Raw genomic sequence first — 13,958 nt, forward strand, 5'->3', positions numbered from 1 at the left:
TCTTGTCATTTTTCGTAGTCACATACTCAAACGTCTCAATGAAGCTTTAATCAAAAAGACAGCGCCTGTGCTCAGAGCTGATCCGAATATGGAGCACAGGCGAAGGGATGATAGTAACAGAGAATGCACGGAACCTCAGACTAGACAATCTACAATAACATACCACACCATCTGTCAGTCACTGGAAGAAGTGAATGAACATACAGATGATTACGAGCGACAACAGAATTAAGAGCACTATGAAGCAGTTCGAGAGTCAAAAGATGAGGACAAAAATACCAGAATATTACAAATTACACAAAGCTCGATCATTTATGTAACTCCTGAAGGTATGCCTCTGAGTTGATGACATCGCATTATCGCCATCATTCATAGATATAATTTCCTGAACACTCGTTGTTCACAACCCTACAGCCATATCTCTGGTCACGTTTAAAGGGAAAAAACTGTTGTGCGAAATTAAAACTTTAATCTAGTCACAAGGTGTGCTCTGATACACCGGTTGAGATGAGGTGTGTCGCTACAAACCTGGAGGAAGACCACGTGGTGGAGTGGAGGACTGAGAATCTAACATTGAGATGGGGTGACGCTACTGTTGGAGGAAATGATCCACGATTTATGTTCGATACAAAGCAGACAGGGATCAGGGAAATTACTCAAGGTTTCAACATCACCAATTTACAATGGAGTGACGAAAATGAGTATTTTTGTAATGTCTACGATCCCCTGCCGCACGGAGGAAGCAGGACTGTTGCCAACTCTACCATCAGACTGAGAGTGTACTCTTCCAATGAGTCCTTCCCAGTCTGCTCCCCTGAGGGATCAATTACAGTAGATGCTGACACACGGCTGAATATACGATGTTCAGTTAATACAAGTAACACCAATATAAAGGTTATTGGACAACCAATGATGTCAAACAGTTACGCATGGGTATTAACAACAAGCAATCGTGTGTCAACCCTAGCTTTTGATTTGATTCCAGACGTTAACGATGACAATCTTACATTCGTATGCACTGTCCCATCGATGACTTTTCCTGGTGTAACGCACTCTTGCTTCATTGGACCCTTTCGTGTGCTAGCTGTGTCAGTATCTCCAACAACAAAACGCACAATTCTACCGAATCCCACAACAAGTCCAGAGTCAGAAATTACAAGTGTAACAAGAGGAACCATGATTATTGAGCCATGTCCTCTTACTCCATGGATCGTTGCCTTTGTGGTTGCTTTCGCTCTCCTTGCTCTCTCTTGCATCATAATCATCCTTTTAATCCTTCATATTTATAAACAAAGACGACTCATCAATAGTCTGACAGAGAAAACCAGTACGCAGGTACCTAAATTCGATCCATACACGGAGCTGCATCCGACGGATGATAGTAACACAGCGTACACAGAGCCGGTTACCAAAGGATCGACCAGTACACGACATACCTACTACAATACACTTGACATTGAGAATGAAAAGACAGCAGATGACTACGAACAACCCGAGGACAAATATGAAGCAGTGGGCGCTCCAAAGAACGATGAGAACAACATCTAAATCAACATTTATCGAACATTTATCCATCTTAGCAGGGAAACCGTCATGAGGATGCTCGTGGCCTTCATGGATAAACCTTGCAAATGTTTATTATTCATAATATCTATCGAAAATTTAGATGAACACTTCATGTGAAACTATTTTACTGCACTAATGATTAACTTCCACAACGTACAAGGTCATTTGGAGTCACTTAAGAATCAATCCTTGCAATCTCACGGACCGTTATTGTCAATCTTTGGATCGCAATTTCAAGGGTGTTTTAGTGAATGGTGTTGCTTCATTGCGATTTTAAACCTCGCAACCATGTTCTCTTTGTCGGAAGATTCTCTGTCAAAGGTGCTTCAGTATCAAGATTTAACAAAGTCCTCAAGGTTTTACTGCGGTCCATTTACTGATAATACGGGCATGTACATGGATCATTTTGACTCACATTTGTGAATTTGAGGAAGAAAGTTTTTTTTTTCCATTTCTGTTGTTTACCTAGAACCAGAGGGTACATCAAAATATTAGTCTTTCTCACGCTTAATATGACTTTAAATAGACTTGCTTAGAAAACATCAGGATGCTACTATTATTTTTATTGCATGCCCAAAACCAGGTAAAGTTTCATTATCCTACAGATTTCTGAGTAAATATTTAGATAAAATAATGTTTTTGATCAAGTGCATCAGTTACTACAAATGAGGAATCGGAAGGTTCCGAGAGGCAAATTAAAGGGAGGGTGATATCCAAGACTAAATGGGCTGAGGAAGTTGAGCCATTCTCATATGAATAAATAAGACCTTTTCTGTATATTGGAGCTGGTGTTTTGATGACGCTGTAATATTTGTTAGTTTAGTAACTTCATTTAGTAGCGACATTAAATCAATTCCTCCACTGCCAAATACATTGGAAGTTACTTGCCCGCTGAAAGTTGGTCTGTTTACAATCGTTTTGCGACATGGTTGACCCTTTTTAAAATATGAACAGTAACATAAGCTTCGAGGTATGTACTTCATTGTGAATGACGCGACAATTAACGAGCGATGGCGATATTGCGTGACGGAAGAGTTACATAATGCTGCTTGGTTTTCGAAATCTGCACATTAATATTGGTGTATCGCTTAAAATGTAATTTCAATATTGAAACATTGTAAATTTATAATCAGTGTATAAACTTCTAAGTCAAAATGTGGTAGGATTGACTCGCTCGCTCAGTTCCTCTTTTTATAAGCTGAATTATGTATATTGTTTAGTATAACATCTGCTAATATGAAACAAAAACTAACCCTCAAAAACTATTGGCCATACAGCTGTATAAATACAAGAGAAATTTCGTTTTAAAGCAGAAGGCTGTTAAAATAGCGAGTAATTTATGAACAAACATTCTTATAATGGGTCATGAATTTTTGTTTTAATCAATCGAATTAATAATATAATTTATCAAGTTCTAGATAAATTGAAATCATACAATACACAATATAAACACAAAGTTACATGCTAATTTTAATCAGCACGGAAACCCACAAACCTTTCAGTAATATCTTTGTTATGTCCTCAGAGTTCGTTCATTTCAATCATGCTGCACGCACAGGATTTTTATACAATCACAGAAAAAGGCTATCAGCCATTTATATTTATTGAGAAACCTGCAAATTCTCTGGAAAAGGTGCGAAACGCCGATGCCTGAGTTTGCAGTAGCGGAGTAATATTTATGCGTGGATTGTTGTTGTTGTTGATGTTTTTTTATTGTCGTTAACATGTAGAATACTGGGTACACAACGAGCGTCTGGGTTGATCATTGTGATGTTCCAGTTCAATTTGACCTATGCTCCGGCATAGCTGACCCTGGTTAGCATACGAGAAGAAAAGCGGCATGGAAATATTTCATCATTGTTAGAATCCAACACAGTGTACGTATTGCACATACGTGTGGAAATAAATTTGTTTCACTGGAGGTATGGTAATAGAAACTAACACATGTAAGTGCTTCATAATGGGAACACCTCAACGCTAGGAAAAATCAGTTGCTGATTCAAGTATCAAGAGTGGACTGTGAGCTTGTTTAAGAGAACATCAAACAACTAGAGCCATGCAAAGAACGAGGTGGCTCCATCTTTTCCTCCTGGGTATGGTTTTCTTCCATGACCAACGTTTGGTGGTTAGTGCTGGAGAACCAACGGTGTCTGCGTGGATCATTACACCGGAGGCTGATCGTAAGGAGGGCAAGAGGGTTGACCTGAGGTGTGTCGCTACCAACCTGAACTCGAGTCACATCGTGGAGTGGAGGACTGAAGATCCGGTAGTTATTCTCAGATGGGGCACCAGTACTAGAGCAACTTCTTCCACGTTTAGGTTTGAGACAATACGGACAAATGGCACGACCACTCAGGAATTCACAATAACTTATGTAGTAAGAGGCGACACTAATGAATATATATGTAGTGTTCATGAAATATTTAGCAGCGGAGGCAGCAGAATTGTTGTTACCGCGAGCGTGCAGCTTTCAGTGTTGTTTTTCCCTGAAGAGCATTTCCCTATCTGCTCCCACCCAGGAGCCATTACAGTAGACTATGGAACAGAGTTAAATCTGCTATGTAAATCAACTGATGGAAACCTTGCAATCGATGTAAAAATTCATGAAAGCAGTACAAAATGCGAGAACTATTCTTGGCTGATGTTAACTGCTAATGACTGTATCGTGATGTCATTAGATTTGATTGTGAGTAATGCTGATAATGACACTACGTTTAAATGTACGATTTCATCCATGTATTACCCTGGCATAGCACGATCGTGCGTCATTGGGCCAATTGTCGTCATCAATGCAACTGAATCACCTGCTACAAGCTGTGTAACAACCACACCCTCACACTCTAACCCTGACTCCAGCCAGACCATGGTGGACCCTGATGCAACAACGCCTACTCCCTCAGCGTTTAATGTGGCAATAATAGCAGGTACTTCAGCAGGTGGAGTAGCTGCGTTTGTCCTCATATTGGCCTTGGTCGTCATTAGCCGAAAGCGAGGTGTTTTAAGTGCAAATTCAACACCGGCAAAACACGACACTGACTCGAAGTCGATGCCTTCAATCAGTCAACAAGCTTCAGACGTGGTAACACGCAGAAATGACGGATTCGGCGCTTCGGTAAACCCAGACCCAGCATCGGTGACGGGTCCCCGGTGTTCCACAGATTCAGGCAATTCAGGTATCGAGATTCGCACCCCTATCAAAGAAACAAGCCATGATGACAGTACAAAGTTACGGGTGACTCCTCCTAGCACGGCAGCCGAAACAAGATACCAATCCTTTGACGCCACCCAACAGAAGTACAGCAATCCTGTGTTCGATTCTACTGACCCAGACAGTACTTCTGAACCATCAGGGCTTACACCCATCACAGCTCTCAAACCGATAGCCAAAGTTCCACCGACAGTTAAAGTTCCTAAGAAGCCAGAGCCTTATAAACCTAAAGCACAGCGTGCGAGCAAGCACAATGAAGTCACTGATGACCTACAGGAAAGGAGATCACAAACCCTGACCCCACCCCCTCCTTCTCCTCTAGCAACGCCGAACAATGACGAGGTTTCTTACGCTCAGATCTCGGTCCCTTCAAAACAGGAACAAAATAGGCCTTGCCAAGAACCATTTCTTAATCAGCCATCCAGTGACAATATGGTTTATGCGGATTTAGATTTGAAGTAAATTCAGTCTACAAGCAAACTGCGAATTTGAAAGCACGATATGGGCAAAATAAACCTTTTTAAAGTTTTTGTCAGCTTTCTTGTTGTTTATAATCCGAACTGTTTTGCTTTGGTTAAATTTGGCCTTTTTATTCTCACGGCATTAAAAATTGTTGTCTCTGTTTTGATCGCGCCGCGGTCTTTACATCATTTTAGTCTACCTACAGATTGTGTGAACATTTTGGCAGATTAAAATGTCACGGTTATAATGCTTCATTTTCGGTGTAATTAATACAAGCACTCACTTTATAAAGATAATGTAAAGTCTTATGATCTCTTCTAGGAATCAGTGTACAAATGATATGCACAAGTCAGTCAAATTACTTAAACTGTCTTGTACCAAACAACATAATTATTACATATTACACTTTTGAGAGTACATAGAGGCTCATGGCGGTTTTTTGCCGGTCTTACGTGAAACTGGGACTCCTATTATACATCTATGTTGTCTTATTTGCCAAATGGTCTGTGTGAGACATGCGCAACGCGGTTAATAAGTCGGTATTTTATGAGCTTCCGATTTCACACCACACCTTTTCTTTTATAATCTAATTTATTCATTGTTGGCATCCTTAAGTCGTTAGAAAGTGAACATGGGATTGCTTTTGTTTACGCGTTAAATTCTAAATCAAATTTCGATTTCGTCATGATGATATACGGTATCAGTAAAATCAAGATAAAGAAAGAAAACTTTTTGTAAATATCTAACGATGTCGCTGCAGTCTTGGAAAGACAGCCAAATTATTTAGACATGCTGCTGCGTAGTCGTATGTTACTAACATTGGAAAAAAAACATGACTGCACTTAGCCAGTTGTAAACGTAACTGTTTTCTTATCAGTTTAAGACCTTTGTTATGTAAGCGATATTTCGTAAGGTAAAAAATGCTCTTTGACAATGTGCATTAATTTTAAAAAATGCATGAATTCATGTTAAGAAGTAAACTATGCGGATGTATTATGCATGTAAAGGGCGATAAGTGAATAGTATTTTAAATTTAATAATTATTTCAGATAGTCCCGATTCTTAAAAACAAAACTACGGAGATACAAAGACATGCAGTACGGTTAAGCCTAAATGGAAAACAGGACTATGTTCATACTATGTATATAATTATAATTTTCCCAAACCAGGAACTTCCTGCTGAAATTCTTTGATTTTTGTGTCTATTGTAGCAAAAAGCTAGATCAAGTCTGTTTCAGTAAGGACTAAGCGTAAAAATGTTATCCGGAATTTCATGAACTTTGTTTTTAGACAGGCATCGGTTCACCTTACAAGTTAAACACGCAATATGCAACCTTCAAATATTAAGTTTTTAGAACTGCTTTGTTTTACAGAAAATTCATGACATTTGGCTCTCGATATATTTTCATGTAACATTGCAGGACTTTCCTTATAGTTTTTGTGTACTTTGTGATCAATACTTTGTTCAATTAATGACTTAAAAAATTCTTGTATTCATTTAAAGGGGTTGTTTGCTACTGAAACCAAACTTTTGCCAAACGCTCGCGGAAAACTGTAGATGACGCGAAATATATAGTTCTGCTGCCGCTGTAATATGAATGAAATTAGTGTCATTTTTCCCTTGTGAATGGGTAATACGTTCATGAGAGGGGTCATGTATGTAACGATGATTTGTAGGAGGGGCTTACAATGCTACAGTGGGGTGAGGCAGGTGGGTGGGGTGAAATGCTGTAGGGGAACAATATTGGCCTGACTATTGGTAACTCATTGGATAGGTCAGACTGCGGAAGGGACATGATGATAAGTGGATTGGGTACTGCGTCGGTTAGACTGGTGGATGTGATAGTATAATGGAAATAAAGGCTGAATGAATGGGCGTAAGTATGAACCTATAGGCAGACTAGGGTGGGAGGCCAGTTCACAGGTAATTAATGAGACAGGTAAGATTTGAAACTTTGCAGAGTGATGGCTGGACTAGGTGAGGCTTGTTAATGCACCATGAATTCACCAGTTCTTTTCAGAACCCGACTTTTTAATCCAAAAGAGATCGTTTCTCATGGTGCACCTACAAGCTTCACATAAAGAATGAGACAACAGGTTGTACTTCAAGGCGACACCCTCAAGAAAGCCTACTCAATTCATTCATAGTTACATGCGTTGCTCAGACTAAGCCACGGGGAGAAGTCCCATGAAAACTCTATACAGTGCTCTCACTCCCGGAAATTTGTACCGTGCTGACAGTGATGCATAGAAACATAATTGATTGAAATCAGTCTACGGGCAAACTGGTTTATGGATGGGTTCGCATGCAAACGAGTCTGCCTCATCAGGATTCACGTGAAAGAAGAACATTAGGTCAAAGACTCTCTCCAATTTTGCCAAGACGCAAAATTTCCAACAAAATATGACGTGTTAAAAATGTGAACCCTTGGCACCCGGATAGACGACTGGTTACAGGGTAGCCTTCACGCAAGCATCTTGGCTTAACGTTTTAATAGTAACGTCATGTGACTCTTCACGAAGAGGAAAACGACAGAAGAGAAAAAAAGGTGAAATACTTCAACTTCCAAAATTTCAATTCAGACAGCCGGATGTCCCCGCAACAGTGCAATCACTTTTTTGTTCCTTTTCGGGCATCACTATATCAAAGGGCTGGCTTTACACTTTGGGAAACCCCCTTGAATTCCAGAGTGATCGTTTTTGCATAATTACATTGAGTCCGAGGTCACACTATTCTAATAGAAAGTTCTGCTGAAAACGCAGAGGTAAAACCATTGTCCGTGCAAGCGGTTACAGGGTTGAGGGGGAAAATACTGTACCATGTAAAACCGAACTGATAACTGTGAAAAAATGAACCAATGAGGTCAACCAAAAGAATGCATTCCTTGTTGATGCAGTTTCCATCATAAATAGCGAGGTGGCCTGTATTTTGACAAGTATTCGCTGTCTCATTAGCGGATTATCGTTGCTACTTTCAACTATCAAAGAAACTCCTTTAGTGCTCGTCATCTATGATCATGGATCGTGAGTGTCGGTGTCTGCACCTGTCGATGTTTGTTCTTAGTGTCAATTTATTCGTCAGAGTGCATTCACAGGTGGTGCCTCAGGTGAATATCAGCAAGCTTCTGCCGCCCGGTGACCCATTTACCGTGCGTGAAAATAATCCGTTGATGCTGAGGTGTGACGCTTCAGATTTGCTGGAGGAGAACATCATGGAATGGTCTTCCCTGATAATGGGCTCCATGCAAATAATAGCAAGAAATGGAACGAGTTTGGTACCGAGATATGAAATCGAGGTCCTTTCTTCTTCCCCATCGTCCAGGATAGAGGTTCTTACGATCAGTAACTTCAAGAGAAGTGATTCTTCTGCTTTCAAATGTGAGATCAAAGATTCCTGGTCGGTTGGTGCTTCAATTCTGACTTCCGCAGTGTTTGACTTTATCCTGGTCTTTTTCCCAGCACCAACCTACCCCCGCTGCTACCCCGATGGTCCTTTCACAGTGCAAGCAGGAACAACGGTTCGCATGAATGTTACCACCGAACCAGGAAATCCTCAAGTAGACATTCACAGGTTTACACCTGGTTTTGATTACGACTGGGTTCAATCTATTTCACCGGATGGACTCAACGAAATTCAGACCTTACAGCTGACAATCGCTGAAGCTGATGAGGGAAACTATTTCAATTTCACGATCACATCACAACGGGAGTTCCCTGGGAAACAGAGTTCGTGTTTGATTGGACCAATCACTGTGTTATCCGGGACAACTTCTTTCGACTACCCTGCGAAAACAACAGATCAAGTAATCGTCACTACACCTGAACATTTCAAAGAAACATCTCAAATGAGTTCCATTCGAAGCACAAGTACCACCTGGCAGCTAACAGACAAAGAGATGACCGACAACACAACGACATGGATCATCCTTGCTTGTGTTGGACTTGTTCTCTTCACTGCTTCCTTCATCATCAACATTTTCTTCGTGAGGCAGTGGCATCATCAGAAACTCAAGAAGAAAGAGCGCCAAGTTCCAGGGACTGACCCGTACGCAGAGCTTCAACCGACGGATACCAGTGACAAAATGTACACAGAGCCAACACCTGTAGGACTAACTCGCCCTCAGCACACATACAGTCAGACGATTGAAATGGAGGACCAGATCTTGGAAGACGACTACGAAAAACCAAGGGAGGAACTTCAGAGACAGTACGAATCGGAACCGAAGTACCTGACAATAGAAGGTTAAACACTATTGAATTTAAAACACTAGCTTTAGAAGACACCTACCCAGTCAGTGACTGGGTGATAACTTTCATAAAATAAGTAATTCATTTAAAAAAGGGAGCCTTTAACCTGGAGTGCACGGGTAATGGGGAGGAAAGTATATTGTAATCAATTAATTTGATATTTTTTTAAATAACTGTTTATAAAACGTTCACAGCTTATGAAAGAGGATAAAGTTAACATTGAAGAAACTGAAGGACTTAAAAAAGATCAATTGATCGCTGGGTGATTTTCTCCAGTGTGACTGTTTATCCCCCTGCAAGAACCACGCTGTTATTTCTGCTGCTTTGTTTGGCGTGATTTGTTTTGAAATCTTTCAGGATCTTCTATAATGTGCAAGTATTTTTTTGTCAAATGTAAAACTGCCTATGTACGATTTAGAAAAATGTCCTGCATTTCTGGAATTTTCCCAACATGTTTTCAGTAGAAATTTTCTCCCAAATTTGCTCAATTTGAATAGTTTCCCTAGAATTCCTGACCTCGGAAAAGGGGGTCATGTTCTTAAAACAAGCAAATTCCCCATACAATTTAATCGATTCGTTATTCCAACAGCCCCTTCTGAAAATGTAGCTCGTCCGATGTCATTCGGGAACTGCAACACGCGCGCTCGAGGTCTGCCCAATCAGCGCGGCCATACGCTGTCTCCTACAAGTTCTCTGTTCTCGAAGTACGTGCCTTTTAGCCTTTTTCGGCTTATTCGCTCAATACTTTAGGAACCACTGGGGGCGTCCTTTCCTTCTGCGTTCTTTGAATACAGCTTTTGCATAATCTCAGTGTCATGCCATGAATGGAACCAGCAAGTCATGGGAGAAACTTGAAATGCCAAGCCTGCTTGACATCCTGCAATCTCTGATGACCCCTTTTAGCAATGCCAACGGGAAAAGAATTTAAAGAAAGTTTGTTTCCTGGTTGGGGGCGCTCATTGCATTGTTGACGGAAATGAAAAACGCGGAAGTCTGTGTCACCAAGTTTATAGACACGGTATGTTCTTAACTGTTATTTTTGCATTGGCTGTTCACTGTAATATAACTGAAGCTAATTTCAGAGCTATAAAATTGGAAAGAATGATCGCGAAGTATTTCTCTCTGCTGGGCGTTTGGTACGCACTTCACACCGGTGGGCCCTCGATAATCGTCACTGGGGAACCAACAGCGTCGGCGTGGATCGTAACACCGATTGCCGAGCGTAAGGAGGGCGGGTGGGTTGAGATGCGATGTGTCGCCTCGAATCTCCAGGAAGATCACGTGGTGGAGTGGGCGACGGCACGTGATCGATTCGGGGCAGATGCTGTAGCAGGGACGGACCCGCGATTTATGGTTGAGACCAATCAGACGGAAAATGGAAACATCACTCAAGACTTCATCATCAGTAATTTACGGAGGAACGACACCGGTGACTATCTCTGCAATGTGTACAACCAATCCGTTTCCAATACAAGCATCGTAGCCACTACTGTAGTATCGTTATTCGTCTTATACTTTCCCGATGAGTCCTTCCCTATCTGTTCCCCTGATGGTCCTATAACTGTCAACATTGGAACACAGCTGAACATGACATGTTCATCTGAGCATGGAAATCCAACAGTCAGGATGTCGATATCTCAAACTCCACCCAGTTCAAGCACGGTTACGTGGACAGCTCTAAACAACGGGGATAGAATCTCACGCTCACTAAATCTTACCGTGGATGCCTCGCATGAAGGTGCATTATTCCACTGCTTTATCTCCTCGAAATCCTTTCCTAATATGACTGACTCTTGTTCCATAGGTCCTATAAATGTGACAAATGTGGATAAGTCCGAACAAACCACTGTGACAGAACCTAATTCCGAATACACAACGCTTGAACCTCTTCATTCATCGGCCATTGCATCCGCCGTGGCCGCTGGGGGCGTCCTCGTCGTCGTTGTGGTCGCCATTACTATCTGCCTTTGCAACCGAAGGCAGAGATGCCTCACGAAGGGCCCAACTCAACCCGTAACACATGTGTCAACCTTTGATACTTACACAGAGACTCACAAATCAACCGTTGGTGACAACAGGGAGTGTTTCGAACTTGCAGCTAAAGAAGCAACTACGTGTAACTCTGCCCCGGATGAGGAAACTAACGTTGACAACATGGAAGCAGCAACGGAGGAGGTGGCAACGAAGGATACCGCCACACCCCACCAGAAAGATGGGAATAACACTGAAACAGATTAACTGCGAAGCAATAAATCAACTCATTGTACATAAAGACGTGAAGAACACGAGCAAATCGTGGGATAATGGACAGATGAAGAAAACCTAAAACCGTATACGCATGAATTAATTAGCTCCAATGGACTCGCCAAAAGAGGCCGCTCCCTCTTCCCAGGGTAAATTAATTAATTAATTACCAACATTATCATTTCCTATTTTATCTCGATATAATTGACTTCCGATGGTTTTCCACCTTTTAATTTTTTCTCTTGAAAAGTACCAAGGAGACATGGTCCTTCGTGTTCATGAATATTTATGACAGAGACAAGATCTAAATTGCTGGATAATAGATAAATTGATTGCTAGATAATGTATGCACCCTGGGAACGGGCAACTTTGGCATCTTTTGCTATGCTACTCAGTCAACAGATATATTGGTATATCAACTTAGGTATCTATTACATACAGGAAATATTTCTTTAATTAATGAGCAACAACTCAGTTTGTCAAGTTCGGTTTTAACGGACACAGGAATGGGAACGAGTGGTATTTAATGGTGGATAGTTTCCTTGATTGATTAATAAAAGAGTGTAACATTAAATATCTGTAAATAAAATTCATACTGAAGTTTTGGTAATCCAGATTAGCATGTTTTGTTGTTGAATTCCCTTTCAGAACACTTGATTCATGTCCTGATTTGCATTTGGGATGTTGAATGTAACTGATGTCATTGATATGAAGCAACTAATATTTTTTTGCAAAGGCAATTGTAGATGTGTTAACATTTCAAGAGATATAGCTAATCTCTCAATTAACGATACTGCTTTAACCAGACACTGCAAAACCGGAAACGAATCTTAGACGAAACTAAATCTAAAGAATCGAGCAGATGGAGTGTAATCCTCTATGTTGCGTTGAGGAACAGAAAATTTCGGTGAAAATCTCAACAACTTAGCCTAACTAAGATTGTTGTTGTAAGATGTAACTCATTTGTTCGGTGTTTAAGCTTTTAATTGCCCTCAAAATGCAATACCACTTTTAACCTTGAAATCTTTAACGCTGTGTTAACGATAGTACATGGAACATGACACCGTGTTCACCCTCCGAATGACGCCGTCAACGGTATACACCACTTGTCTGGATACAAGCCATGTTACAAATCTCGGTGTCAGTTAGGCATCAGTCTCTTACTTAAATCGTTTACCACTGTAACCGAATAGATTCTACAATGCACATTTTTATATTTCTGTCGCAGAAAATGGGTCTGGAGTGAGCCGGAGTGTGTCACATTGGGGAGGCTTAGGGTATAAAGCTGAAGCCTGTAGTCGCATCTGAGCATGAAGCCCAAGTTTGAACAATGACCATTGACGGACGAAAAAATGAAAATTTTGTTTATTCTTATTTGGCAGTATCACTGCGTATACCGCAACACGTGTCATGGTTGAGCAAAACTTTCCATCCTGCATACCAACAGGGCCCAACTGCAACATAATGACCTCTACTACTGTTATGTAAAATGAAACGTGAGCGCTGGGTGCTTCCCTTTTGCTGGAGAATGCCTTTGTGTGTGTGTAAAAAATATCCTGCAAGACATAAAATTCAAGGTACCAAACACGGAAGTACTCCACCAGTTCATTTAATTTATGCTGGTTAATAATCAATCTCAAACCATTTCAACAAGATGGAGAAGGTGGGATACTTGACATCGTACTCTGCTTTCCTGATGCTGCTGTTGTGGTGGTCAGGTGGAGTCTTAAAGGATGCCATTGCAGAGCCAACAGTGTCTGCGTGGATCCTAACACTGGAGGGCAATCAGAAGGAGGGCGAGAAGGTTGACCTGAGGTGTGTTGCTTCTAACCTAAACTCAAGTCATGTCGTGGGGTGGAGGACGGAGGACCCATCGATAATTCTCGGATGGGGTAATACAACATTGACGACAAACCCACGGCTCACATTCCAGATAACACAGCCACGTTATGGGGAAATTGCTCAAGACTTCACCATCAACAATTCGCAGAGAGATGATACTAACGAATACGTATGCGATGTACGTGAACTCATACCTAGTGGAGGAAGTCGCAGTGTAGCCTCCTCACGTTTGAACCTGACAGTGATGTACTTTCCTGATGGGTCCTTCCCTATGTGTTCCTGTGATGAACCCTTATCAGTACGTTCAGGCACAGAGCTGAACCTGAACTGTGTATCTGAAGGTGGCAATGGCGCTGTAATGATGGAAATACATGTACGTAAAATGCAA

The 13,958-nt window shown here is 41.2% G+C and overlaps 3 protein-coding genes across 3 annotated transcripts; all 3 read left to right on the top strand.

Annotated features, from left to right (window-relative positions):
* The first annotated feature begins 3,416 nt into the window (after positions 1-3,416).
* LOC110979044 (uncharacterized) lies at positions 3,417-6,709 on the top strand. Its single transcript, XM_087147488.1, has one exon. It carries the CDS (start codon positions 3,623-3,625, stop codon positions 5,234-5,236), a length of 1,614 nt encoding a protein of 537 aa, XP_087003614.1. The 5' UTR covers positions 3,417-3,622; the 3' UTR covers positions 5,237-6,709.
* Positions 6,710-6,845: 136 nt separating this feature from the next.
* Positions 6,846-10,070, top strand: LOC147796530 (uncharacterized). The gene has a single exon (XM_087147489.1). It carries the CDS (start codon positions 8,248-8,250, stop codon positions 9,481-9,483), a length of 1,236 nt encoding a protein of 411 aa, XP_087003615.1. The 5' UTR covers positions 6,846-8,247; the 3' UTR covers positions 9,484-10,070.
* Positions 10,071-10,133: 63 nt separating this feature from the next.
* On the top strand, positions 10,134-12,341 carry LOC147796531 (uncharacterized). The gene has a single exon (XM_087147490.1). It carries the CDS (start codon positions 10,505-10,507, stop codon positions 11,720-11,722), a length of 1,218 nt encoding a protein of 405 aa, XP_087003616.1. The 5' UTR covers positions 10,134-10,504; the 3' UTR covers positions 11,723-12,341.
* The last annotated feature ends 1,617 nt before the right edge of the window (positions 12,342-13,958 follow it).

The sequence above is a fragment of the Acanthaster planci genome, linkage group LG16 (assembly GCF_054643075.1).
Source record: "Acanthaster planci isolate LZ-2023a linkage group LG16, COTS_SCS, whole genome shotgun sequence".
NCBI lineage: Eukaryota > Metazoa > Echinodermata > Asteroidea > Valvatida > Acanthasteridae > Acanthaster > Acanthaster planci.

Coding starts and splice junctions, on each gene's coding strand:
- LOC110979044 (XM_087147488.1), top strand. CDS start 3,623: ATGCAAAGAACGAGGTGGCTCCATCTTTTCCTCCTGGGTATGGTTTTC.
- LOC147796531 (XM_087147490.1), top strand. CDS start 10,505: ATGTTCTTAACTGTTATTTTTGCATTGGCTGTTCACTGTAATATAACT.
- LOC147796530 (XM_087147489.1), top strand. CDS start 8,248: ATGATCATGGATCGTGAGTGTCGGTGTCTGCACCTGTCGATGTTTGTT.